General features: G+C 38.8%; 1 protein-coding gene across 2 annotated transcripts; it reads right to left on the reverse strand.

Annotated features, from left to right (window-relative positions):
• Window positions 1-1,816: 1,816 nt before the first annotated feature.
• On the reverse strand, window positions 1,817-27,393 carry erp44 (endoplasmic reticulum protein 44). 2 transcript variants are annotated; one of them, XM_046833750.1, is made up of 11 exons: window positions 27,236-27,393; window positions 18,815-18,887; window positions 18,637-18,676; window positions 17,474-17,589; window positions 14,578-14,762; window positions 14,343-14,458; window positions 13,593-13,767; window positions 12,592-12,703; window positions 9,160-9,301; window positions 7,413-7,515; window positions 1,817-2,676 (listed from the first exon to the last, which is right to left on the reverse strand). In XM_046833750.1, exons 1-11 carry the CDS (start codon window positions 27,290-27,292, stop codon window positions 2,572-2,574), a joined length of 1,224 nt encoding a protein of 407 aa, XP_046689706.1. In that variant the 5' UTR covers window positions 27,293-27,393; the 3' UTR covers window positions 1,817-2,571. The 2 variants fall into 2 exon arrangements, with proteins under 2 accessions (XP_046689706.1, XP_046689705.1); XM_046833749.1 differs by having other exon boundaries at window positions 1,817-2,679.
• Window positions 27,394-27,480: the final 87 nt, after the last annotated feature.

Below are 27,480 nucleotides of genomic sequence, written 5' to 3' on the forward strand. Positions count from 1 at the left end.
CACTCCAACCAAGGCAAATTCATGGCATTTTCTTTGTGCACAGGAGCATTGTCATGCTGGAACAGGTTTGGGTCTCCTAGTTTAAGAGAAGGGAAAATTTCATTCTACTGCATCCAAAAGAACCCTTGTACAATTGTGTGCCTTCAGCTTTGTGATAACAGTTTGGAAAAGAACCACGTATGGCTGGGAAAGTCAGGCATCCCAATACTTTTCCAAATAGTGTACATCAGAACCTGACCTTTTACTTGACCAAGCGCAAAACTCTAAGATCTCAAATCTAGTGGAACCTCTTTCCAGGTATCCGCAACCTTCATATAATGTATATCGTTGGGTCCACGCATCCATATGTGTCCAAACTTGCTATTTTCTTTAAAGAAAAAAAAAAAAACACTTACATTCATATCATATTACTACGGAGATAAAAAGCTTGACATGAAGCTGCTTTAGGGCTTTGATGACGAAGGCCACCAAGACGCCAAATCTAATACAGAAATCAATTCACAGTGGGGGAAAATTTCAATGTTGTTGATCAGAGTCCTGTAGGAACCGGCGGAAAAAACGCCAAACAATGACCTTTTTGGCTTTTTATCGATCCTCGTATTTAGTCGAGAATAAAACAGAATTGTTTACAGCTGGAGATTCGTTCGCATGTTTGACGTGCAGAGTGGCTGGATGCTGAACATGTGCTAATATCGTCGTCATAAAACATAATCACAAAGAATAACCAATAAAATAAGCTATTTAAAAAAAATTCAATAATTATAAGCAAATTATTAAGAATTAAACAATAAAAATAATTGATTATAAATAAATAAAACTATTATCTAGATTTAAAAGTAGTACTAATTAATACAATAGTTCATAAAATTAAATTGTAAACAAATTAAACAATGTAATAAGTTTATCAATAAACTAGTAGTAAAGATTACTGCAAAATTATAAAAAAAAAAAGAGAATGAAATCATAAAACAAAAATTATAATTTATATTATATTTAGGAAGCCCTATGCCCTTGTGTCAGCATCAGATAATTTTTTTATTTCTTTTTTTTTTATCATATTGAAACATACAACACAGGATGACCCCAACTTAGGGTTGTTTTTTGGGATATTTGGGGAAGCCCCATAAAGACACAGACCTGATTTGAGCTTTATGTTATCCCCCACGCCTTCCGCACAACATACGCAGGACTTCCCCTGTGTGTGTGTGTGTGTGTAGATGGGCAACTGTGTCAGCTGCAGTGTGTGTTGATGGATGTGCGAGTGTGTCTAAGTACCTGGAGTGGTGTGGAAAGTCCCGGCGTAAAAACACTGACCCGACTCGTGTCTCTGCGTCCCAGACACCCCACACTTTCCACGATCACGCACAATGGAAAAGCAGACCATTTGAGCGCCTGGTGTGTGCGTCTGCATACGCATGATATCATCATCGCAGCCTGCTGTGACGGCATGGGTTTCTGGCGTGGGCGGGGGGGAGGGGTGATGTCACAAAACATGGGCGCCCACCTCTCGCCACTTCCACTTTCCTCAAAGTGGGCTTCGAATGAGCGAGTTTTTACCAAAATAAGTCTTCAGAATGTTCCTCAATGTACATGCTGAAGAGCTGCGCAAGTGTGAGTCACTGTTTCCATGTCAACTTCCTGCCACGGTTCGAATACACTCCTTGATCTTCGAGATTAATTAGGGTGCAAAAAGGAAAGCTTGCAAACATGTCATCCTGTGGTAGCTGTAGTCAACATGTATTTGTAAATATTCTAATTTCTTTCTGCACAAAACCTTTATTGCACTGGCCAGAAAACACACACAGACACGACACGATTCTGTAAAATTTTCCCTTTAATTTTTTAACTTACTTTTTTTTGTTGTTGTTGGTTTTTCATCCCCCCACTCAGAGATGACTTACAAACACTCCCTTCAAGTCCCACCCCTTATTAAAGCCCCACCCCTTATTAAAGCCCCACCCCTACCGCTCCTCCTCATGGAATGGGCTGATATGAGTCCGGATTTTAAACAAGCAAGGACGAGTCTGGAACTCCCACAGAATGTAAGATTACAGACTAATAATGTACCAATGTGATCCTTCATTCCTCTCTTTCTTTCGCGTGGACACGTGCGCAGTCTCGCTCTTACACGCTACTATAAACTGAAATGTAGGAATGCCACAGGCTTGACCACAAAGTCATTTCCCATGATTCCCCAGGCCTTGAGTGTGTGGATCCTACTGTGAAGGACCATCACTGTTTATCTGCTTATTTTTCTTCTTACAAAAAAAGGAGACAAAAAAAAAACCTAGGGGTTAAAAAAAAAAAAAAAAAGAACCATTTTAATTTAGAAGACTCACCGACAGAGGACATACATATTTACAAACTCCAAAAAAATAAAAGTAAAATTGATCTCTCTCTCTCTTCTCTCAGACACACTTTCATATCTTCTTCCTTCCACTCCACCCAAAAAACTTCAGATATTCTTCTTTGTTATTTTTTTTTTCAGCCAAAATAAAAGTTATGAAAATAGAGGTGATGCAGGTGGCTGCCTGCCGGCTGTTCTGCGCTAAGTGATGATGTGAGACGAGGTCACAGTTCGTCCCGATCCCTGAGGATGGTGTAACGGTTCTCGCTGGGTGCCAGCTTCTGGAATGAGCTCTCTGGAGGATTGCTGGCTGCCTCGTTGTTCTCTTCCTGCTGAGACGCAAACACACACACATTTACACGCTTCAGTTGCGTTTAAAAAGATGACATTTCAAATGTAATAGAGATGTAACGGTACATGTACTGAAATTTTACGGTTTGTTACACGCGGTTGCGAGTGCAATCTTTTTTAAAATCGGAGTTCCCTCTGGAACGTATTAAATGGCGGACCGCAAGTTTGTTTAGTCTCCGCCTCACACTTTGAGCGAATTTGTTTTTATTATTATTAAACTTGAAAACATACACAAAAATGCCAGGGGTATTTGAAAAAACAAATACAAAAATGAATGAGGAACTAGAGTTAGCGCAGTGTCACTGTGGCCACTCACTTCGTACTGGAAATAGGATTTGTTTTGCGCATGCATGAAACGTGGCTAGCGGCTAATGCTAGTGGTATGTATTCTTTAGCGTTTTGTCTCCAGTTTTAAGAATTTCTTCTTAACGGAAAAAAAATCCTGACAATTCTGTATATCGAGGAAACGAATAAATGAAGGATGGAAGGAATGAAGACACTTGTTAAAGTATGCTGAAATGAATAGATCAGTAGATCATATCTTTAGAAAATTACATTTTAAATGGAAAACAATTTAAGCGTACGTTTAAAAAAAAAAAAAAAAAAAAAAAAAAAAAAAAAGGTACGTTGCAAACCGTGAATTTTGAGTTCCGTTACACCCCTACATTATATAGAACCTGGGGTTCTTTGCTTCACACTTTGAGCACTTTCTGAATGCAGTGTAGTATTACACTGTAAGAGATGACCACTTCATAGTCTATATCAGATTGTGTGATTTATAGCAAAAGATTCTGGACACCATAAGATTTGTATGTTCTTTTTTGAACACCTCATTCCACATGCAGTCCCAATTTGCTCCTATAATAGTCTCCACCCTTTTGGGAAGATGTTCCACTAGATTTTAGTGTGTGCTTGTGGTTCATTTAAACTCATTCAAACCAGCGTTTCTGCAGGTTTTACCGTTTCAAATGTAAGACTTCTAAGACCTGTATCGCAACGCCAAAAATATGCACACAAATACGTTGTTAGCAACTGGCCTTAACCTTAACCGAGCCCTAAATACATTGATCAAGCCAGGTATCGCTAAACTCGCAACTCAACAAAGCTGAAAAAGAAATTTACGTCTGTGGTACAATCCGAGAGAGACAGAAAGCTGATTGGCTGTTGCATGTTGGGTCTCATTTGTCGTTGTAATACAGCGAATTATATTTGGACTATCTAAAGAAAGAACTACAACACCACGGAAACGAACAAACAAAAACATTCTAAAGTGCTGTGGGAGCATTTCACTGAGCATCAGGGGGCGCGTTACATGAAGATCGGAAAATTACGGATTTAATATTATTTACGAGCTACAATAGCGAATTTAAGACCTAAAATTTAAATTTTTTTAATTTTAGACTTTTAAAGACTCAGCAGAAACCCTGTGAACACAAGGGCGTTAGTAAAGTAAGATACTGATTAGGTAGGTGAGGTAAAGAGGCCTGGGGCGCAGTCAGAGTTCCTATTCATCCCAATAGGGTGGAACTCCGAGCTCTAAAGCAGGCAGTGGTGCACAATAACGAGGTAAATGTAAACTGTAATTTACTATAACTGTATTTTACTGAAGTATTTGCATTTGGGGAGACTTTACTACGTTTCAAAGTGGATAACTTGGAAACTTGTTTTGGTTGCGACTTTTTGGTATCTAACGTACAGTTCAGCATCAGTTCAACAGCAAGCAGAACATTTTGAAAGGAATAAATGATGGAAGAAACTCCTGACTCTTAACTTGCCACAACACCTGTGGCAAATAGTTGGAAAGGAGAACAAGTCCTTCATTTTTAAGTGCCTTCTCAGCCTGCCTTGTTCCTGTACGATTTTTTCTTACAAGAATTCTACTTCCAATCTAACTGTAATAAATCATAGCACTTTGGATATTTACTTTTACTCAAGGGAAAGGGAGCACTTTTACTGGAATAATATACGTATTTCTACTTTAAATCAAGTACGTGATTTGCGAACTTCGTCTGCCGCTGATCCACTTAGAGATGGCTTTGTATAACTTTTCGCAGGGACTGTAAAACCGAATGAGTAAAACTGGATATACATGTCTAAAGGACGGACTCGGTTTTCTCCATGCAGACGTCAGCACCGGTAACCGTGTGAATTATAGGAAAACATGCATTAATTCTTTTAGGCACAATCTATTTTTTTAGCCCCACAATGGAGCTCTAGTCTGATGTCTGGATTTGCCACATAGTAGTCTTTGATCATGGAAAATAACCAGTCAAAATGTCATCTAAAGCTCTGGCTGTATTAAAGATAGTGGCTGATCCTTTGATGACGGTTCAAACGAGGCAGCTATCTAATGCGGTCACGAAACAAACATATGCGCTTCGGCCTGACGAGTCACCGTGTCTGTTAATAAATATGACGAAATGCAGCAGACTCCATTATCTGATCTATCAAAAACAAATGCGATTTTGCTATCACTTAATACGTCCTTTTAAGGTTCAGGATGTTCATATGTTGAAAAACGGTTTATCGAGAAAGAGTTATAATCCTGACGTTAGCGTTCCCCGCTGCCGTTCCGATCGGAGCGAACATTCAACGGTGCTCTTCTTGAAACATGTTCAGATGTCTAAAGCTGGATTTACACTGAAATTACAGCCGTCTTTCGAAACCAATCCTCGTCGAACTTGAGATGCTTCCAATAAAATTGTGGCAGAACGTGCCATAACCTGCTCTCAAGATTTTTACATGAGGATGGATTCCTTTTCAAGTCTGGTTCCTCTCAATGTTTCTTTTTCCAAGATCATCTCAGGTTTTTTATTTGTAATAATTTTTTGCCTCTGGTGTGGTCCTTGGGGGTTTAGGGACAAATGTATGAATTTGAATAAAATTTATATTCTTATTATTTGTATTTCTGTGAAGCTGCTTTGAGAAAAATGAAATGAAACAATTGAATGAATTAAAAGAATTTTTTTAAACAATAGACGGAAAGAATTGTTCAAAATGCGCTTGGGGTAATAAGGATATTTATTTCTTCCTATTAGCATGGTGTTTATATGTTTCGTCATTGCTGCTATTATATATTCAGTATGTTTGGATCCTATACTTCTCGTCTTCAAATTAATTCATTTCATCCACATGTAGTCTTCATTTGCTGTTTTAATGACCCTCACTCTTCGAAATCTTCCACTAGTTTTGAGTGTGTTCTTGTGGAGGGTGAGGTGAGGAGGCCTGGGGTTCAACTGACACCAAAGGTGTTCAATATGGATGGAGTCAGATCTCTAACGTAGTCTACTTAAGATCTTCTAACCCATTTAAAGCATATCTGTATAGAACTGGCTTTGGGCACAGGGGCTTTTGGTAAATGTTTGGGAAAGAACCACATATGGCTTCAAGAGGAAGAAAACACAACTTTTGTCTTTATAGTGTCACTGTCCCAAAGCAGCTTTATAGAGCTAAATCTATCTATTATAAATTTTCACATTTCAATTTGCACATTAGGGAAAAATTCTTCAAATGTATCCCTGATAAGCAAACCAGTGACAACAGTGTCACTCCCCTGACATGGTATGAGGAGAAAACCTTAATAGGAACCAGACCTCAAAAGAGAACCCATCCTCATCTGGGTCCTACCTAAAGTCCATTCGACATCAGAAGATCTTTATTTTTACTGACAGTTACCGTGGTTTCTTTTTCCCCCCGTGTTAGTGTGAAACCTACACAAGTGAGCTACAGACTAAATGCAGTAATCCCTCGATATATCGCAGATGGGACATCGTGTATCAGGGATACCTGGGTTCTGATATGCAACTATTGCAGATGTAACGTGTTGTTTAGCAAATATGTACTGTATTAGCGTAGTGAATTTATACAGTATCTGTACTGTAGAGTAACATGCCCCCTAAAACGCGCACCATCAACAGCTTCTGGTAACGAAACCAAGCGGCAGAAGAGGAGGACAACGACTTTTCAAGAAGACATTGAATTTCTCGATATGCTTTGCTGCTGTTTCCCACCATTACATGCCGAATGAGAGCACAGTACGCTATATTTTTTAAGAAAGGAGCAGAAATCGGGAGTAATGTGTCGGACGGCTTTAGGCCAAGTGCAAAAAAATTGTTAGAGAAGTACGAACTAAAATTATTAGTTATCGCGGTTTTTCAGATATCGCCGGGGTTACGTTCCAGGAAAAATATCCGTGGAAAATATCCGAGGGATTACTGTACCTGCGCACATTTCATTCTAAATCTCTTGAATTCCCTCCCTCTAGGGGAAACAAAATTCTGTTCGAAAATGCTGTGTGAAAACAATTTATAGTGCATCACTGTCTCCTAGTGTTAGTATGAGCCTAGAACAATGTATCTTTTTTCTTTTTTTCCAACTAGGGTTTGCTTTTTCAGAAACAAAATCTAACATTTAAGCTTCCTGAAGCAGAGTGGCTTAGGAGCTGTGCGAAGAAATGAATGTGAAACTGAAACAAAGTCTGGGGGGAAAAAACCATAAGCAAATCATCATCCTTCACCCGACTGGTATTCATTTCTCATTCTCTAAACCTAAACCTTGACTAAGTTTGGGCCCCGCCCACTTCACCAATGGCAACAGAGGACTCCTTGTTGCTCGGTATTATATATTCTGGGCATAAGTGAAGGGTTCCTGTTGATCAAAAGGACAGTTCTCAGTAAGACTCGTGGAGATTCTGACTCGTGGCTGAGATTCTGACCTGTCCTGGAGTGCTGTCGGTGGGATCCGGCCCATGGTGGAACTCTCGATGCAGCTTTCCTGAGTGAAGGTCCAAGACAAACTGCCGCAGTTTTCCTGGAACCCTGTAAACACAGACACAAAGAGGGGAAAAATAGGGTTTTTGTCTGAAAGCTAACAAACAGTTGAAAATTAACTTGAGTTCGTGGGCTCTGTTTGATTCGATAAGTCATTGGCTATGAGGTCAGGAAAGCCTGTAAAGTCTGTAACGAGATAACGACGTTGTCTTGCCCACAGACGCCACGGTAACTCGAGATCCTGGCCAATCGGCAACATAAAAGTCTGCAGAGAGGTGAACTGATAACGCTGAGATTGAATAAATGGTACGCGGCGATCGCTAATGCAATACAGCATGTGCTAAATTAAGGGGGTTTCTGGAAATGCACTGAATTTAGTGTCCAAACCGGATAACAATAAAACTCAAAACAAATACGTTATGTATACAGATGTACTCAGGGTTCCTACACATCTTTCATTTCAAAATTTTATACTTTTCCAGACTCCAATCAGATCAGGTAGACTTCCCTAAAGATTTTTAAGACCATATTCTTCTCAAATAATGATTTTAAACTACAATCTCTTCTGTATGTCAGAGTCCGAATCACTGATGTTTTCCATGTGTTTGGTCACACGGTCAGAGGCGCTCTACTGTCATGGCAACTGCTGCCTCACAACGTTACCACCAATTACAGCTGTGCAAATCCAGTCTAGCGCCGCCCTTTTGGCAGCGCTAAGAGTCTGCTCCTAACTCCACCAAAAGATACCTTTTGGCCATGTCCACATTAATGAGTTTTCGTTTGAAAAAACATATTTCTTTTCTCCGTTTTGGCCTCCTGTCCACACCGAGATAGCGTTATCGTCGAAAACGTAGCTTTTTGAAATTGTTCTTCAAAGTCGAATCATTTCGCAAATGCAGTTTTTGATGTTGCATTGTGGGCTGTGGAACAAAGGGTTTCTGGCGTGATGACACACTTTTAGTCGTTGCCGCATCGTTTGAAATAGTCGAAAAGTAAATTAGCGAAGGGCGGAAATGACGCCGGTCGAAGCGGCTTATGTTATGCTTATGCGCAGTACAGTGCCGTGGGCATTTTCAGAAGTTTCAGTGTGGATGAGCAACTTTTGGGAAACGATTGGAAAACAAAAAGCATTTTTTGACCAAACGCCATTTTCAAATGTATCTGGATTAGTTTAGCCTTTGTTTTTATATAAAAAAATTTGTTTTACAAATTCTTAATTTTATGTTTTAGAAAAGCGAAAAGGGCAATGTTATAGAAACAAAAATATTTTTTAATATGCAGTGTTCTTTTTTTTTTTTTTATATTAATCCAGACCTGGAAATCACACAAATCAAATTTCATAATTGTTAATGTTTGTCCAAAATGCGCAGGAGCCCTGTGTACTGTACGTACTGATGACTACACAGACACGGACAACCTCTATAAAAAATACTGTTAACTCACACACTGCTTAAATTATTTAAAGGAACTTGCCAAAAGTTAATGCCTAGAGCACTAGGATGTGTGTACGTGTGTGTGTGTGCGTGTGTGAGATGGTTTAAGGGTAAAGGAATAATTAGTATTTAATTGGAAAGTATCTGGAGATATAGATAACCTGCAAGGAGGTCTGGCTGCAATTATTCTCCACATACTAACACACACACACCTAATTAATAAGACGTTGGGAGGAAGACGGTGAGACAGGGTACTTACGAGAGGTCGCTGAATTCTGGGAAGACGTACATGTGGCGGAAACTGTCTATAGCAATGACGGGGCAGTCGGCGGGAGTCTTCTGGATGTGTAGTAGAGGGTGCCGAAACTTATCACAGTCGGCATGCAAGAAATTTATAGAGCCTGAGAGAAAGACGGCAAAATATTAGGACGTAAACAAGATGCACATTATTAAGAGCATCAAGAGCATTATTGACAATATTTTTGACTCAATGTGACAGCTATCATTTGCACTTAGTTCCAGAATTATTGGCACCTTTAAAAGCGTGCTCTCAAAATCATTTTCTGCTATATGTGTATCCCTCTCTTCTGTTAAATGTGTATCCCTCTCTTCTGCTGTATGTGTATCCTTCTCTTCTGCTGTATGTGTATCCTTCTCTTCTGCTGTATGTGTATCCTACTCTTCTGGTGTATGTGTATCCTTCTCTTCTGGTGTATGTGTATCCTTCTCTTCTGTTAAATGTGTATCCTTCTCTTCTGTTAAATGTGTATCCTTCTCATCTGTTAAATGTGTATCCTTCTCTTCTGCTATACGTGTATCCTTCTCTTCTGGTGTATGTGTATCCTTCTCTTCTGTTAAATGTGTATCCTTCTCTTCTGCTATACGTGTATCCTTCTCTTCTGCTATACGTGTATCCTTCACTTCTGCTATACGTGTATCCTTCTCTTCTGCTATACGTGTATCCTTCTCTTCTGCTATTTGTGTATCCTTCTCTTCTGCTATTTGTGTATCCTTCTCTTCTGCTATTTGTGTATCCTTCTTTTCTGCTATATGTATCCTTCTCTTCTGCTATATGTGTATCCTTCTCTTCTGCTATATGTATCCTTCTTTTCTGCTATATGTGTATCCTTCTCTTCTGCTATTTGTGTATCCTTCTCTTCTGCTATTTGTGTATCCTTCTTTTCTGCTATTTGTGTATCCTTCTTTTCTGCTATACGTGTATCCTTCTTTTCTGCTATACGTGTATCCTTCTTTTCTGCTATATGTATCCTTCTTTTCTGCTATCGTGTATCCTTCTTTTCTGCTATATGTGTATCCTTCTCTTCTGCTATTTGTGTATCCTTCTCTTCTGCTATATGTGTATCCTTCTTTTCTGCTATATGTGTATCCCTCTCTTCTGCTATCGTGTATCCTTCTCTTCTGCTATGTGTATCCCTCTCTTCGCTATATGTGTATCCTTCTCTTCTGCTATACGTGTATCCTTCTCTTCTGCTATGTGTATCACTCTCTTCCGCTATCGTGTATCCTTCTCTTCTGCTATCGTGTATCCTTCTCTTCTGCTATGTGTGTATCACTCTCTTCCGCTATATGTATCCTTCTCTTCTGCTATATGTGTATCCTCTCTTCCGCTATATGTGTATCCTTCTCTTCTGCTATATGTATCCTTCTCTTCTGCTGTATGTATCCTTCTCTTCTACCGTATGTGTATCCTCTCTTCTGCTGTATGTGTATCCTTCTCTGCTATATGTGTATCCTTCTCTTCTGTATGTGTATCCTTCTCTGCTATATGTGTATCCTTCTCTTCTGCTATGTATCCTTCTCTTCTGCTGTATGTGTATCCTTCTCTTCTGCTGTATGTGTATCCTTCTCTTCTGCTGTATGTGTATCCTTCTCTTCTGCTGTATGTGTATCCTTCTCTTCTGCTATGTATCCTTCTCTTCTGCTATCGTGTATCCTTCTCTTCTGCTATTGTGTATCCTTCTCTTCTGCTATTTGTGTATCCTTCTCTTCTGCTATTTGTGTATCCTTCTTTTCTGCTATATGTGTATCCTTCTCTTCTGCTATATGTGTATCCTTCTCTTCTGCTATATGTGTATCCTTCTTTTCTGCTATGTGTATCCTTCTCTTCTGCTATTTGTGTATCCTTCTCTTCTGCTATTTGTGTATCCTTCTTTTCTGCTATTTGTGTATCCTTCTTTTCTGCTATCGTGTATCCTTCTTTTCTGCTATCGTGTATCCTTCTTTTCTGCTATATGTGTATCCTTCTCTTCTGCTATCGTGTATCCTTCTTTTCTGCTATGTGTATCCTTCTCTTCTGCTATTTGTGTATCCTTCTCTTCTGCTATATGTGTATCCTTCTTTTCTGCTATATGTGTATCCTCTCTTCTGCTATATCGTGTATCCTTCTCTTCTGCTATCGTGTATCCCTCTCTTCGCTATATGTGTATCCTTCTCTTCTGCTATCGTGTATCCTTCTCTTCTGCTATGTGTATCACTCTCTTCCGCTATACGTGTATCCTTCTCTTCTGCTATACGTGTATCCTTCTCTTCTGCTATGTGTGTATCACTCTCTTCCGCTATATGTATCCTTCTCTTCTGCTATATGTGTATCCTTCTCTTCTGCTATATGTATCCTTCTCTTCTGCTATATGTGTATCCTTCTCTTCCGCTATGTGTATCCTTCTCTTCTACCGTATGTATCCTCTCTTCTGCTGTATGTGTATCCTTCTCTTCTGCTATATGTGTATCCTTCTCTTCTGCTGTATGTGTATCCTCTCTTCTGCTATATGTGTATCCTTCTCTTCTGCTATCGTGTATCCTCTCTTCGCTATATGTGTATCCTTCTCTTCTGCTATCGTGTATCCTTCTCTTCTGCTATGTGTATCACTCTCTTCCGCTATCGTGTATCCTTCTCTTCTGCTATACGTGTATCCTTCTCTTCTGCTATGTGTGTATCACTCTCTTCCGCTATATGTGTATCCTTCTCTTCTGCTATATGTGTATCCTTCTTCTGCTATATGTGTATCCTTCTCTTCTGCTATATGTGTATCCTTCTCTTCCGCTATATGTGTATCCTTCTCTTCTACCGTATGTGTATCCTCTCTTCTGCTGTATGTGTATCCTTCTCTTCTGCTATATGTGTATCCTTCTCTTCTGCTGTATGTGTATCCTTCTCTTCTGCTGTATGTGTATCCTTCTCTTCTACCGTATGTGTATCCTCTCTTCTGCTATGTGTATCCTTCTCTTCTGCTATATGTGTATCCTTCTCTTCTGCTGTATGTGTATCCTTCTCTTCTGCTATATGTATCCTTCTCTTCTGCTGTATGTGTATCCTTCTCTTCTGCTATATGTGTATCCTTCTCTTCTGCTGTATGTGTATCCTTCTCTTCTGCTATATGTGTATCCTTCTCTTCTGCTGTATGTGTATCCTTCTCTTCTGCTATTTGTGTATCCTTCTCTTCTGCTATATGTGTATCCTTCTCTTCTGCTGTATGTGTATCCTTCTCTTCTACCGTATGTGTATCCCTCTCTTCTGCTGTATGTGTATCCTTCTCTTCTGCTATATGTGTATCCTTCTCTTCTGCTATATGTGCATCCTTCTCTTCTGCTATATGTGTATCCTTCTCTTCTGCTATATGTGTATCCTTCTCTTCTGCTATATGTGTATCCGTCTTTTCTGCTATATATGTACCCTTCTCAGTGATAAGCTGGCGTGCCACCTCCTGCTGGAACTTCTCTAGACTTGCTGTATCCTCCTTCTGGTGGAAGAGGATCAGGAATGGAATGCCTTCTTCTGTCAGCTCCTATACATACACAGAAGTACATATACATTTAGTCCAAATCTGGTTACAAGCATCACATCATACACAAGGAGAAGACTGTACACTTACACCCTATTCACTTGTTCGTGGATGCCATGCGGCAGCAGCGTGATACATAAAATCATGCAGTCAGTTGCTTAATTGAATGTTCACGTCAAACATCAGAAAGGGGAAAGAAAATTGTGATTTTAGTGACCGTGGCCTGTTTGCTGGTGTTGGACGTTCTTGTTTAGGTATTTCAGAAATTGACGAGATGAAAATAGGCGTAGAAGAATGAGAGGAATGAACCCAAATCAACTGACATTGAGCACCTTCACCACAGTACTGTTTAACCCCCCCTCCCATCAACAAGGAGACACGGGAACATGTGCATCAGAACCAGCAGGTTTAGGGCCAACTTTCTTCCATCTACCATCACCCTACTGAACACACTACACCGCTAGGACACTGTATATACACTGTGTATAACGTTTGTACAGTTGTACATGCATATTCCAAATGCGTAAATTTATATATACACACACCACATACACACACAACTCGCACAATTACAATTTCCTTGTATGTGATGGCCTTTATATTTATTCATTTGCTGTGCGTAAATATACAATATTTACATATATTTACATATTTATTTGTACTTGCCAGTTTACACTATTGCTACTATTTGATGCTAAACTGCATTCCATTGCTGCATCACTGCACTATGCAATGACGATACATATCTACCCATACACCCATACACCCATCCATCTATCCATCTATCTATCTATCCGTCCATCCAGCATTCCAGCCATCTATCCATCCATCTATCTAGCTGAAAAGGAGTACCGGTGTTCCTAATGAAGTGGTGTTCGTGTATGCGTTTTACCTCTCCGTTCTCGAAAGTGATCTCTCGGACCAGCGGCACACACTTGTCCTGCACCCATGCATACGCCAGGTCGAAGTTTGTTAGCGAGCCGAGATACACCATGTCGGGAACGGTCTCTCCGATCGGCTTATAGATAACATTATCGCCGCTGAACCGCTCAGGCTTAGACACCTCACTGAAAGCAGAGGAAAAAACATGGAATAAGTGTTATGCTATTAGAGGAACTATAGAAGGTTGAAAAATGTGAGGTGAGGTTTTAGCAAGCCGATTTTGATTTCTCCAGAATATGATCGGTGGATCGGCATAAAAGTTAATGATGCGATGTATCGATTTTAAAAAGTGTCGTCAGATACATTTGTATCGCGATCCAGAAACACATTTGCATAGGAAAAAACTATTTATTTATATAGAATTATTAGTAGATGCTCAATACTTTTATTATTTAAAGAGTGACCAATATTTTGTGATCAATATTCACGAATTGCATTGGCCGCAGTTATAGCGATCCCTAGTAGACAATAATAAATATAATGTGGTGGGGGGGGGGGGGTGGTTGGAGAGAGTGATTGTCAGCACAGAAACAAAAAGCGAGCTGCAATTGGGAGGAAATCTTTCAGATAAAAATGTATATTGAACACTGTAGACAATCAAATGAAGCATGTGTAAAGAGCATGTAGTCCTGACTAATTATATTCTTTCACTGATTGGTGTGAAAAAAAGAAGCAGATGGAAACTAATCGGTTTTCTTACCCAAACACTGCCAGGAAGACGCAGTCGTCTCTTAAGATATTCGCTACCCTTTCGTATGTGTGAAAGTTATCAGAGTTTTTCTGCTCAAAGTAGCCGATGATGGTTCGCTTACTCCTCTGAAACAGCGAGAAGAGAATGAGGAAAAAGGAGGAAAAAAGAGAGCAGAAATGCAAAAATGGCACATCTCGACAACTGATTGTGAATGAGCAAGTCTCTGTTTTATGTGTGTACTCACATCTACTTTGTTAACCTCTTCCAGGCTGTGGATTTCTGTGATCGGGTCTACTTTCTGTTGCCGGATGAAGTCGGCGATGGCCGACACTGACCTTTGGCCTCGGTACTCTCTCTTCATCATCATCCCATTTCGGAAAAGCTTCAGGGTCGGGTACTTGCTGATCCGGTATCGTTGCGCTATATCAGCTAGAAAGAGAGAGCAGGCCAGCGGTTATATACACACACACAACACTGCGGTGTGTTCTAGGTGCATGTCAAAACCTTCATGTGGCTTCAAAAGGCTACAACAGGAGAAAACCACATCAGATTCCACACTTTTGGTCCAAAATGGCAGAAATCTCTTCTTCCTTATACTGAAAAAGACCAGTCCAGGTGATATTGTTCCATGCTGTGAAACTCGCAATGGCCCAAAGATGCTTCACAGATTTAAATACATTAAGAATATACATTTTTGCATCGTAAATTTGCCCCTAACATGCAAGCTACTGATGGCAATGGAACATCTCCCTGAAAACTATGACATTTTAAGAGGAACTATAGATATAAGGGAACCCATCGTCAGCTGGGTGACACCAATTATCCATTCATTATATTTCTATCACTGTTGAGGTTATCAGCTGTTCACTAATGAACACTTGAATACAAAACTGTTAATGACAATTGTAGCCCTGAGCCATTCTAAATTACTGTTTTTATTAATTACAGTCCAAATCCATCTTCATGGGTCTTTAATTTAATCTGCGGCAGAAGCCTTATATTTAAGCTGCTCATGTGGAACCATCATCAGCGACTGGTATGTGAATGAAGATAACTTTTTTGCTCACCACAGATGCTAAAAGTGCTTGAGTTACTATAGACCAACGATACTCATGTTCATTTCATGTTTATCTTTCAAAAAACATTACTTTTAGTTTCTGTTGAGTTTTCATGCCATTTTAGATTTTAATAACTAATATATGGTAAAAGCCTTGATATTCACAGCATTTTCCTCAAAATTCTACAAACAAAACCCTATAATGTCAACGTGAAAGGAATTTGTTTCAAATCTTTGAAATTTTTTATTAAAAATAGAAATACAAATTATTGGATTGTAGTCTCTGCTCTAATTCATTCCAAAGGTGTTTTATCGGTTTGAGGTCAGGACTCCACCAAACATTCCACTTTCCACAATGCAGTCAGACAAGCAACGTTCTCCTGGCAACCACCAAACCCAGACTTGTCCATCGGATTGCCAGTCACTCCAGAGAAGACGTCTCCACTGCTCTAGAGTCCAGTGGCGATGTGTTTACACCACTGCATCCGATGCTTAGCATTGCACTTGGCGATGTAAGTTTTGTATGCAGCTGTTTGACCATGGAAACCCATTCCAATCCAGGTGCTTGATTTCATACTATAACCATAGATGTAATCATTACGCCTGAATCCTTAATACTTTTTGCAATACAGTGTAGATAACTGATCTACAAAAGATACTAGAAAGACTACAATGACCTACAAAATGGGATGAGACTAATGAGACACAAGGCTGACATTTTGTATTTTGAACCTCTTTTTCACCTGTTGATCATTCTATAGGTAGTAATGATCGATAGTTTTAGTATACTGTCAGAAACGCTCAAGGTATGCATTGTACAGATGTAGCATTCTATGATTCTTGATCCTATGATGTTTTTATTTATTTTATTATTATTTTAAAGTCACACCGTGGTTGGTTAAAAGTCAAAGTGTTTTAATGTTTTCTTTACTATTTCCAGTTCGGCCAGTTTGCGAAGTCATGAGCGGTTAAACCGATCTCTATCGCTATGCATTTCTGTGACTTGGCATTTTACATGTATTGCATGTTCACTTCCTGAATTGTGGAATGAGATGTTAAAAAAAACACGAATCTTATATTCAAGTAAGGCCGGGTAATCGGACTTGAAGTACATTTTCTTCATTAAAGAACAATACTAAATATACAAGAAAAATGAGACTTGAACAAGTAATTTGTTTCCTTTTTAGGAAAAAAACCCTGAAAACTAACCCCGTTTACATCAATGTGCAAACAAATTATATAAATAAAAAATATAAAGAATTAATTTCAAATTACAAAAAGAAAAAAAAAAGTTCAATGCAATGTGTGTTTATTATTTATTTTTAAATTAATCTTGTTCTTTTTAATTCTACAGCATCTTATGTGTTACCTGTCCAGGGGTCTTATTTCCACACTTTCCATGCAAAGGTTGTGATATATATATATATATATATATATATATATATATATATATATATATATATATATATATATATATATATATATATATATATAAAAACTTGAAGGGAAAAAGCGTGTACCTGTAACTAAACTAAACTAAACTCTGAGTCCTGCATATGCACAACGTGGAGACACAGAAGGCGAGAATGAAGTATTCGAATTACACGAGGAATCGTTTCAGCCCTATATTTAAGTGTTCACGAATATTTGTCTTACAGTGTATATTAAAAAAAAATTTATGCACAAACTAAAAAAAGTAAAGTAAAATTAAGTGAAAAAAGCAAGTAAAAGTAAGTACAAATAAAATGAAGTGGGGCTAACCAGCCAGTGAGTGGAGAAAGAGAAAGAGAAGCAAGACAGGAAAAAGCGAGAGTGCAGATGAAAGGAAACCCCACACTGAGGGTTAAATACTCCAAAGCTCATCGGGTGGAATCTGGCTCTGTCTGTCGCACACGGACAAACGTGCAGCGACACACACCCGCTTGAGCGGCAGGGGATCTTTGAGCCGCCGTTACTTCACAGAAGATGCAGTTTTGTCATTAAACCATCAAACACTTTATGGGCCATCAATAATTCTGTTTAATTTATTTTATCTAAAAGGCTAAACTGGGGTGTGTGTGTGTGTGTGTGTGTGTGTACTCACTATGTTGGTCACAATCCACACGGGCAAACACCACCTGTGTACGGTCTGGATATTCTTCTTTCACCACATTTGAGGCTTCCTCGAAGATAGGGTGCAGCATTTGACTGAACCGACACCTGAACACAGAAACAAAGAGAGCAAGAGACAGATAAAGTGAGATAAAGAGAGAGAGAGAGAGAGAGAGAGAGAGAGAGAGAGAGAGAGTGAGAAAGAAAGAAAGAAAGAAAGAAAGAAAGAAAGAAAGAGAGAAAGCACATCAAGGGTTTAACAAAAACAAATCCATATACACACCATATAAAATACACAATACTTCTAAAGGTTCGTTTGAATAATCTAAAGGACTTGAAAGTGAAAAAATAAATACTAGGTGAGGAATCATTTATACCTTCTAAAAGCAAATAATATCAGAAATCTGATTTGATGACTTTTTTTTTAACATCAAATGTATCTAAAAATGGAGGGACAAAAAACACTTTCATAAAGAAATGTGTTTATAATCAAGGTTTCCCCCTAATATACCTTAATTTTGTTATGAAATAAACATAACTCTAAACATTTAATCCTAAAAAGTAACTAATGACACCGATGCCTTAATGTTGAAATTATGAAATTAATGGAGCGCACCTCTAAGGATATTTACAGCGTCACAGAAAAAAAGGTATGTATGCAGAATTCACTTTTTCTCCAAAAAAAAAAAAAAAAAAATATATATAGATAAACAGACTGACGGATAGATAGATTCAGTGATTCTGACATGCAGGGAGTGAAACTTGAATCTTAAATACTTAATTGGCAGCACCTGTTAATTACTATATACATATACTACTATATACTATTGTACATACATATTTTAAAAATTAAGAAAAAAAAGAATGCAATGCACACAGACCAATTCGCCAATACGCACCAATTCCATCAACTCTCATGTGTCATTTGTCAATCAATAAAGGAAAATCGTAATTAAATTTGCCAGCCTATAAGTGTATACGTAAAAAGCTTAAAATGTGCCTGACAGTCTTAATTAACTCCCCTTAATGATGGTGAATTCCATCTGATTAACATATTTGAGCATCTTTCTTTTTCGGTATTACGTAAAAAGAAAAAGCCCATAATTACCTCAAGACATAAGGGAACTGTACAAAACCACAGAAAGCAATACTCACCAGTCTGCATAAAAGTTGACTAAAGCCACTCCAGCATTGTCTGTAGAAGAACACAGTGTAAGGCATTTCAAAACACTGCAATAAACACAACCTGAGAGCGCACACACACACACACACACACACACACACACACACACACACACACACACACACACACACACACAAAACAAGCACTTACTGAGAATTTCGTCAATGTTCCCAGCATCCAGAGTAGTGATCTCCCCTTGCCCTGGAGTGTACAGCCCGGTGATCTGAAAACATACAAACACACACCACAACGTCACGTCAGCAATAAAATCCAGTCAGGATTAGAACAAATATTTCGTTCATCTCATCAGGAGTGTGTGTTGGGTTTGATCTAAAATACTGTTTTCTGTTTTGTTGAAGAAAAAGAAACACCTATTAGAGTAAAACGATTGCTGATGTTCTGAAGCTGAAGTGTGTTAAAGACGTGTTCAAACACTACACACTGAGGAAGGAGTTTTAATTGAACATGTAATCTGAAACATCACACTTAAACGGATTAGCATATTACACTCGTTGCAAATAATACAAACGATCTCACATTAGCATGTATGAGCTAGTAACTTGCTTTTAACTTACAAGTATGACTGACTAAATTATACCTGAGAGGATGAAATGAAATAGCTCTTATATATCATTCTTTATTGATATCTCTGGTAACAAAAACAAATTATATTTGTACCCTTTGGCAAAAAGTCTTTGACTAAGCTTTTGGCTGTTAACACATTAAGACGTCATTTGGTTCTGGCTAGCATCTTTATTTTCCACTCGGCTACATGTTTGAATGACTGCACAGTGCGCTGGCACTAACAATACAGATCCAGTCAGTGTCTCTGAACCAAGGCTCGGTTTTGTCTCCGTTTACACGTTCTGAATATGGAGATTGTCCATCATTTGTTTCAAGCTGACAGGGTTAATGAAACTAAAAAAGGCCCACAAACACCCACAGCATGATCTTGGGTCATAGTGCAGCAGGTGATGAAATACGCAAAGACAGATTTTCATGTGGTGGGATGTGCACAGAAAAATTAGCATGTGGTTCAGCAAGGTTTTTTTTGTGCCACAGAAAGCTACGCCAACAGACTGAGGTGTGTAATTTTTAAACAATACAAAAAAATGTATTTTGTTTTTATGACTTCTGCCTGTTTGATGTACAAGTGAAGCAAAAAAAAAAAAATGCTTAAAGCATTAAAAAGAACCTGCTTGTTTGAGCAACTGAAAATGAAAACCAAGTCGAAATAACTTATTTGAAACCCTTTAAAACATAAAAACACCAAAATCTTAACTGTTCTGTTAGACAGCAAACTTAACAAAACCACACTTTGCAACCATTTCACAAATATTACGCAAAGAAAAATCATTTCCAGATCAATCAAGCTTCACTCGAACACTTCTGCATTGATGTCTGCTGCCAAAGATTATACCTTTACATAGGCTTATCAGGGTTTATCAGCCCCCCAACAACTCCTTTCTCTAAAAACTGAGACAGGTTCCTCGACCCCGAGTTCAGCAAAGTGGCGTCAGACAGTTGCGTCATGGACCGTACACAAAGTAGCAGTTTTACTTGTAAATGAGTTCCAATGTATATACAATTATTCTCTTGTTAAATCTATAACAATAACCACATCACCTTTAGTTGGCCAGCTCGGTTGCTTGCAAAAGACTAACAAAAGCTTCTCCCTTGTCTCTAGCTCACATTCCTTGCTTCTGGGTTTATCTCAATATATCATTTTGAAGTGTGTGATTTTGTGAAACAAACAATACTATAGAAGCATGGAGATGATGCCTGAGGAATGGAGAAAGACTGTGTTGGTACCAATTTTTTAAGAATAAGGGAGATGTGCAGACCTGCAGTAACTACAAGGGAATTAAGTTGATCAGTCACACCATGAAGTTATGGGAAAGAATAGTGGAAGCCAGGCTGAGGAAAGAGGTAGCCATCTGTGAGCAACAATATGGTTTCAGGAAGAACAATACAGATGCAATATTTGCTTTGAGAATGTTGATGGAGAAGTATGGAGAAGGTCAAAAGGAGTTGCATTGTGTGTTTGTGGATTTAAAGAAAGCGTATGACAGGGTGCAGAGAGAGGAGTTGTGGTATTATATGAGGAAGTCAGGTGTGTCAGAGAAGTATGTGAGGGTGGTGCAGACATGTATGAGGACAGTGTGACAAAAGTGAAGTGTGGAGTAAGAACGACAGACTGGTTCTAGATGGAGGTTGGATTGCATCAAGGATCGGCTCTGAGCCCTTTCCTGTTTGCGGTGGTGATGAACAGGTTGACGGAAGAGATCAGACAGGAGTCTCCCTGGACTATGATGTTTGCGGATGATATTGTTATTTGTGGTGAGAGTAGGGAGCAGGTTTAGAAAAGCCTGGAGAGATGGAGGTACATGCTGGAGAGAAGGGGAATGAAAGTCAGTAGGAGTAAGACAGAGTACATGTGTGTGAATGAGAGGGAGGGCAGTGGAGTGGTGCAGTTGCAGGGAGAAGAGGTGGTGAAGGTGGAGGAGTTCAGGTAACTGGGGTCAACAGTGCAAAGTAATGGAGAGTGTGTTAGAGAAGTGAAGAAAAGAGTGCAGGCAGGGTGGAGTGGGTTAAGAAGAGTGACAACAGGAGTGATTTGTGATGGAAGGGAATCTGCAAGAGTTTAAGGGAAAGTTTATAGAACTGTGATGAGACCTGCCATGTTGTATGGTTTAGAGACAGTCTCATTGAGTAAAAGACAGGAGGTGGAGCTGGAGGTAGCAGAGAAGTAAGGTTTTCGTTGGGAGTGACGAGGATGGACAGGATTAGAAATGAGTTTATTAGAAGGACAGGGCATGTTGGATGTTTTGGAGACAAGGTGAGGGAGGCGAGATTGAGATGGTTTGGACATGTGCAGAGGAGGGACATGGGGTAGGAGAATGCTGAGGATGGAGCCACCAGGATAGAGGAAAAGAGGAAGGCCAAGGAGAAGGTTTATGGATGTGGTGAGGGAAGACATGCAGGTAGTTCATTTGAAAGAGGCAGATGTACTATAGAGGACAGGGTAGTATAGAGACTGCTGAACCGCTGAGGCAAACCCTAACGGGAGCAGGCGAAAGAAAAGTAGTAGTGGTGTAGGGAGAGTCCATAGTGAGTTTATGAAGTTTTTTATACGTAAAATGTGTAAACGTAAATCAAAATGAGAAAAGAACGATATTATAGAGTTTTTCAATGACTCGTCCAATGGTCAGCACAGAAATTTTACCAAAATGGATTCATTATGTCTTTCTTCTTTAGCACCTGCATTATGCGGATCATAAAGTATCAGAGGTTTAATTTATGAATGTGCCAATCATTTTTTAGGAAATTACACCACATGCCCCCTTGACGTCTCTTGGTTTTAACCTCATTTGATGCAAATTGCTGATGAATATAAAAAAAAAAATCACAAGGTTACCTTTCACTATCATTGAAACTCACCCTGCTAGTTGGAACTATCTAACCAGTGAGGACACCTCTGGCCCAATGCCTTTTGCTGTAGGTGAGGAAAGTCCACAAGAAGTCCAGAGGTTGGGTAGATACATCACGCCTCCATCTCACTAACTTAGAAGTGTGACAAAGAATGTCTTTTGCACTGATGATTTTTGTGTATTATGTTCCTTTTTAATATGGTAATACATCTGAGGCATGATAAATATTTCTTTTTACTTTTAATTAAAGATTTGAAAGAACACAAGCTGGTCATGAAAAAAAAGTAAACGTTAATTATTAAACAAAAAGTTTCAAATCCTCTCAATTTGCACATTCTGGCAGATTTACAGATACGTGTTTGATGAATAATGTTGCTGGAGGACGTCTGTAGTAAAAACAATTTTAAAAAATCCCATGCGTGCTACATACGCCTCATCTGAACACAAATGGGTCGTTTCTATCCGGAAAGTATTCAGAGCGCTTCACTTTTTCCACGTTTTGTTATGTTACAGCCTTATTCCAAAATGGATTAAATTCATTATTTTCCTTAAAAAAATCCTACAAACAATACCCAAGGATCCTACAAACAATATTCCAGGAACAAGTGAAGCGCTGTGAATATTTTCCGGGTGCATTGTAAGTGTTTTTTGTAGGGCTTGTGGCTGCACAACTTGTAGTAGGTCGGTTGTTCATATGACCAAAACCGTGAACGTGGTTCTTATAAAACAAAGTAAAAAAACAAGTTTAATCGCAATCTTAACTGACAATATGATTCAGACAGAATATCGTCTGGGGCTATAGCAGTTTTATAGAAATTTAAAATATGGCACAAACTTACCCAGACACATGCATGAACAGATATTGATTGATTGACAGATTGGGAAGGGGCTCATAATCCCACAGAAACCCCAGCAATAATTACAGCACCGTATTATCTATTACATTGTCGGTATTTATCGCGTGGTAATTATAAGATGAAACAGCGAGGGGTTGTGAGGGAAAGCATCATGCTGAGCCAATACTGTTGACTTTTTCAAAAACACGGATTAAAATATGTTTAAATGTGTTTAGAAGAACACTGTAAGCTCATATCGCCATGACTAGCTGTGGAACCAACCTTACTACTCAAATGTTGTCTAATACCGCTATAGCCAGAAGGACCATACCAGCAACAGACCAGACTTTAGCCTTAGGACCAGTAATCTCTCAAACCAGTATGCTGCATATTATTATATTGAGATATTATGGTACTTTCTAGTAACATGAACACGCATATACAGTATATACAAATACATTCTGGTAAAAAAAATAATAAATTGCTTAATAATTTTCTTAAAAAAAATACCTTTCCTGTGTAAAAAGTTCATTTGAATAAACATGGCATCCCACAGGTCCTTATTATAGGTCCTGTTTATTTTGTAAAAGGTAATATTTCTTAAATTTTACAGATTCTTTTTGAATTACCCCTTCGAATGAATGTTTCTAATCGAATGTATTGCATTGTATGTTCGTCTTTGACTCTTTAATATCACCATTTTTTTTTTTTAACCATCCATCATTCCTTCCATCCAATTTATAATTATTATCTTTGTCAGGCCTTCCCATAGTCTAAACTACTAACTAAACTAAGATACAGAGAGCTTTCCAAAATAATGAACATATCGCAAAATAAATCGTACTACTCGTTGTGAATCCCACCACTTGCTGCACTACACACCCTGGCAAAGAAGCAAACATGATCTAATATGTGTGTGTGTAGAACTTTCACAGCGATACAAATGACCAAATAACATAGGGATACAATCGGCGTGAACAATATTACATTCAGGTGTCAATCCGTGAACAACTGATAACATCAACATTAACTATAATGAACGTACATCCAGGGTCTGGTGGCATTCTAGATAAGGAAAGGCCTTTTGAGTCTAGTTCCTATTACAGTTTCTTCCTTATATGATCTCAGGGAGTTTTTCCTCACAAACCATTGCCTCAGGGAAATAGTAGCTCATTGGTTAAGACTGTTGTAGTGAAAAGTTGGACTTCTGATTGGAAGGTTGTAAGTTCAAATTACAGGACCACCATGCTGCCTATGCTGGGCCCTTGAATAAGGCCCTTAACCCTTAACTGCTCAATATAAGTGAGATTATTTTAAGTGGGTAAACGGTAATGTAAGGTAACTCTGGTTCGCTCAGTAGAAAAAAACTTGCAGAGATTAATTGCTTACTTTAAATTAATTATCGAAAAGCTGCTTCATAACCATGTTGTGAAAACAAACAAAACAAATTAAATGAGCTGTGACGGACATGTTCTCAGTTCTCTAATATCTAACAGCAAATGATTTCTGCTGTATTTAAAAAAAAAAAAAAAAGGTGTGCCTTATCTTTCATCTCTCACAGGATGGATGCCACGTGTGCTCTTCTGAATCACAAATTTGCTTAAGGGTTCATTGATATTTGCTTAAGGACAGGATACAAACATTCTTTAAACTTTTTTTGTGCGCACATGCAGAACTGCCACATTATGATTTTGCGAAACAGGTCGGTATCGTCATCTGACTTCTACAAGAAACAAGCAGCTTGGTGTGTTTCTATAATGATAGAGAGCTCAGGGTCCAGTAAATAAATAAAAAAAAAGATTCGAAAACATATTTAAACACATGCGCGCACACACAGTCCGCAAGCCATATGGCAAGCACAGCCATATTGGCAGCCAGTGCACAGCGCTGCTTAAAAATCGTCAACTAATCTCACTCCTACTGTCAGCAAAACATAACAGAAGTACAAACGAGCCAATTCCAAGATTAATCCACAATCCACACAATACGGCATGCTGCCATCGTTAGACCTCCTAAGATCCTGGCATAATGAGAAGAGCAACACCAACTGCCACAATAGACACAGCAGATGAGGTAATACATACTAACAAAGCCTAAAGGACTGTTCAGCAACATCATGTCACGATAGCGCCCTGATATTTGAGCTCTCGTTGCTCTGAAAACTTTTAGGACTCTTGCTCTGAGACTACTTCTCAGGACAAGTTTTACAGACCATTTGCTATTGTTCAGCAAAAGCTTCAAGCTAGACAAGTTTAAAGGCAGTCAAAAAATAGTTTCACTATCACAACAATCTGTAAATAATGTAACAACGGATAGGGGGAAATAGTTGTTCCATGGGTGTCAGCAAATAACCCAGCAAATAAATGCCAGTATTACAAAAAACCTGCATGCCTCTACTTTGGTGAAGGAAAATATAGTCGGCGAATGACAATTTAAAGAACATGGTTCTTCTGTCTTTCTGTCTCATACATATGCCTAAAAATATATCTGACCTTCGTGAAAATGGTTTGACTCTTCATCTCAATAAAACATTACGGTCCAGAATGCAAACTTGTTCTTAAATTCACTTTCTGTCAATCATTTTATACAGACATCCTCACATCTGTTTACTCGACCCTTGAAAACAGGTTAATGTTGGAGTATAAGAAGGGCTTATTAAAAAGAAAACCGGATCACGGCTGCACTCATGACAATGTGCGATGACTGCAGAATTATTATTTTGCATTCTTGTACGGAAGATTTATAACGACATATCCCACACTTGTTACATCTTTAAAGTGATTTTCCAACTAACAAAAATTCTGAGGAAAAAAACCCGAATTGCCCTGATTGCATAAGTCTGAACACCCTACAGCGCCCATTCTGAAAGGGTGTACAGACTTATGCAATCAGGGTTTTGTCTTTTTTTTTAACTTAAAATGTTCCCCATTATTAAACATTTCAATTGATTGGTTGGCAAATCACAGTAAAGATGCAACAAGTCTGACATTTATGTTGTTTATGTTTTAACTTTTAAAAACTTGCAATTTCATAAAAATGTGTAGACTTTTTTTTATCCACTGTGTATACATTATATAATAAATATATAAACACAGATTGTGTACACTCTAATATATGTACAGACGTTTTGTAGATACAGAAGAAATCACATACAATAATATTATTTTTTAATATTAATATTGTACGTGAGCTGTTCCTGTATTAGGAACTGGGTTCCATTTACATCACTCAGAACAGCACAGCGCTTTAAACCAGTTCCGGGTTGCCAGCCAATAGGATTAGGCCACAACAGAGAACTCGACCAATCAGGTTTGTCTTCGCGGAAAGGACGGAAGTGAGTGGAATGCATCCCGAAATGACTCCACAAACTTGTGTTAAAGCATTCAGAGCTTTAGGCGAATATTAAAGAAGTCAGTTTAGGGGTGTAGGGGTATTTTTGGGTCTTTTGTAAATGACACACTGACAGACACACTGACGGACACACACACGTACACCAAGCCAACTTCCTACTTCTATTTCTGCTCGTTCAAATTCTTCGTAACTGACGCGTTGCTTTAGTTCTTCAGCTTCAACTTCAACTCTTGTGTTTCTTCCCCCTTCACATTAAACCCCAGAACATGTTCTTCTGATGTGCTCATCAGAATGCCCCTAGCACCACTCATAAACCCGGTCTATTTCTATTAGCAAGCACTGCCATGACCTGATACACTGTGGCTACTTAATGATCCTTCAACCAGCTTTAATATACCATAAACATGCCCATACAAAAGATAACTGGGGGTTGAAAATAATGCTGATGATTCATTAGGGAATAATAAGGATGTATAAGGAGATCAGATCAGACAGCTAGGCATCTCATTAGACCTGATTGAAAAATGTTGGAAATCTGATTGATTATCATGCCGGATAATAGTCTTTGGTGATAGTTAGTGGGAAAAGTAAGCATTCGTGCTAACTAGCTAGAAAGCAATCAATCAGATCGGTGCACATACATACATACATACATACATACATACATACATACATACATACATATACACACACATACTCGCGCGCGCGATCTGCAGGCAAAGCTCACATCAAACTGAAATACACACTATACAAGATCCCTGGTATTAACTTGCACCTATGATCGAGAAAACACCGGAGTCTGCTTTTCAATCCCACTGCATGCAACTCAACTCCTGGCTAGCTTTCGATGCTAAATAGCTAGCGTGCTAGCATAACTTCTAGAGCATAAGAAGTCCCATTTACGACAAATGAATTATACACGGTGATGCACGCGGATATGCACAAACGCTTACCAGGAGTATGGTGAAGTAGTGAAGATCAGAGGCGGGCGTGAATAAAGTTAATTTCATTGTACAGTGGGAGTTGAGCGGGGATCCGGATGGTAAACGTTTCCAGTCTCTCGATACCACCTCCTCTCTCCTCTGCCGCAAGGAAACGACGCACACTCCGCCGACCAGACTCCCGGAACTTCAGGGAATTCCGGATGTCTACATGTTAATTATGGGTAATGTAGTTCTTTAAACACTATCGTGCATAG

This window comes from Silurus meridionalis, chromosome 21, assembly GCF_014805685.1.
Source record: "Silurus meridionalis isolate SWU-2019-XX chromosome 21, ASM1480568v1, whole genome shotgun sequence".
In the NCBI taxonomy this organism is placed as follows: Eukaryota; Metazoa; Chordata; class Actinopteri; order Siluriformes; family Siluridae; genus Silurus; species Silurus meridionalis.

Coding starts and splice junctions, on each gene's coding strand:
- erp44 (XM_046833749.1), bottom strand. CDS start 27,292: ATGAAATTAACTTTATTCACGCCCGCCTCTGATCTTCACTACTTCACC. Junction 18,888..27,235: donor ACTACTTCACCATACTCCTG/GTAAGCGTTTGT, acceptor GTATGTTTTCAG/ATCACCGGGCTGTACACTCC. Junction 14,763..17,473: donor TGTGGATTGTGACCAACATA/GTGAGTACACAC, acceptor CTCTCTTTCTAG/CTGATATAGCGCAACGATAC.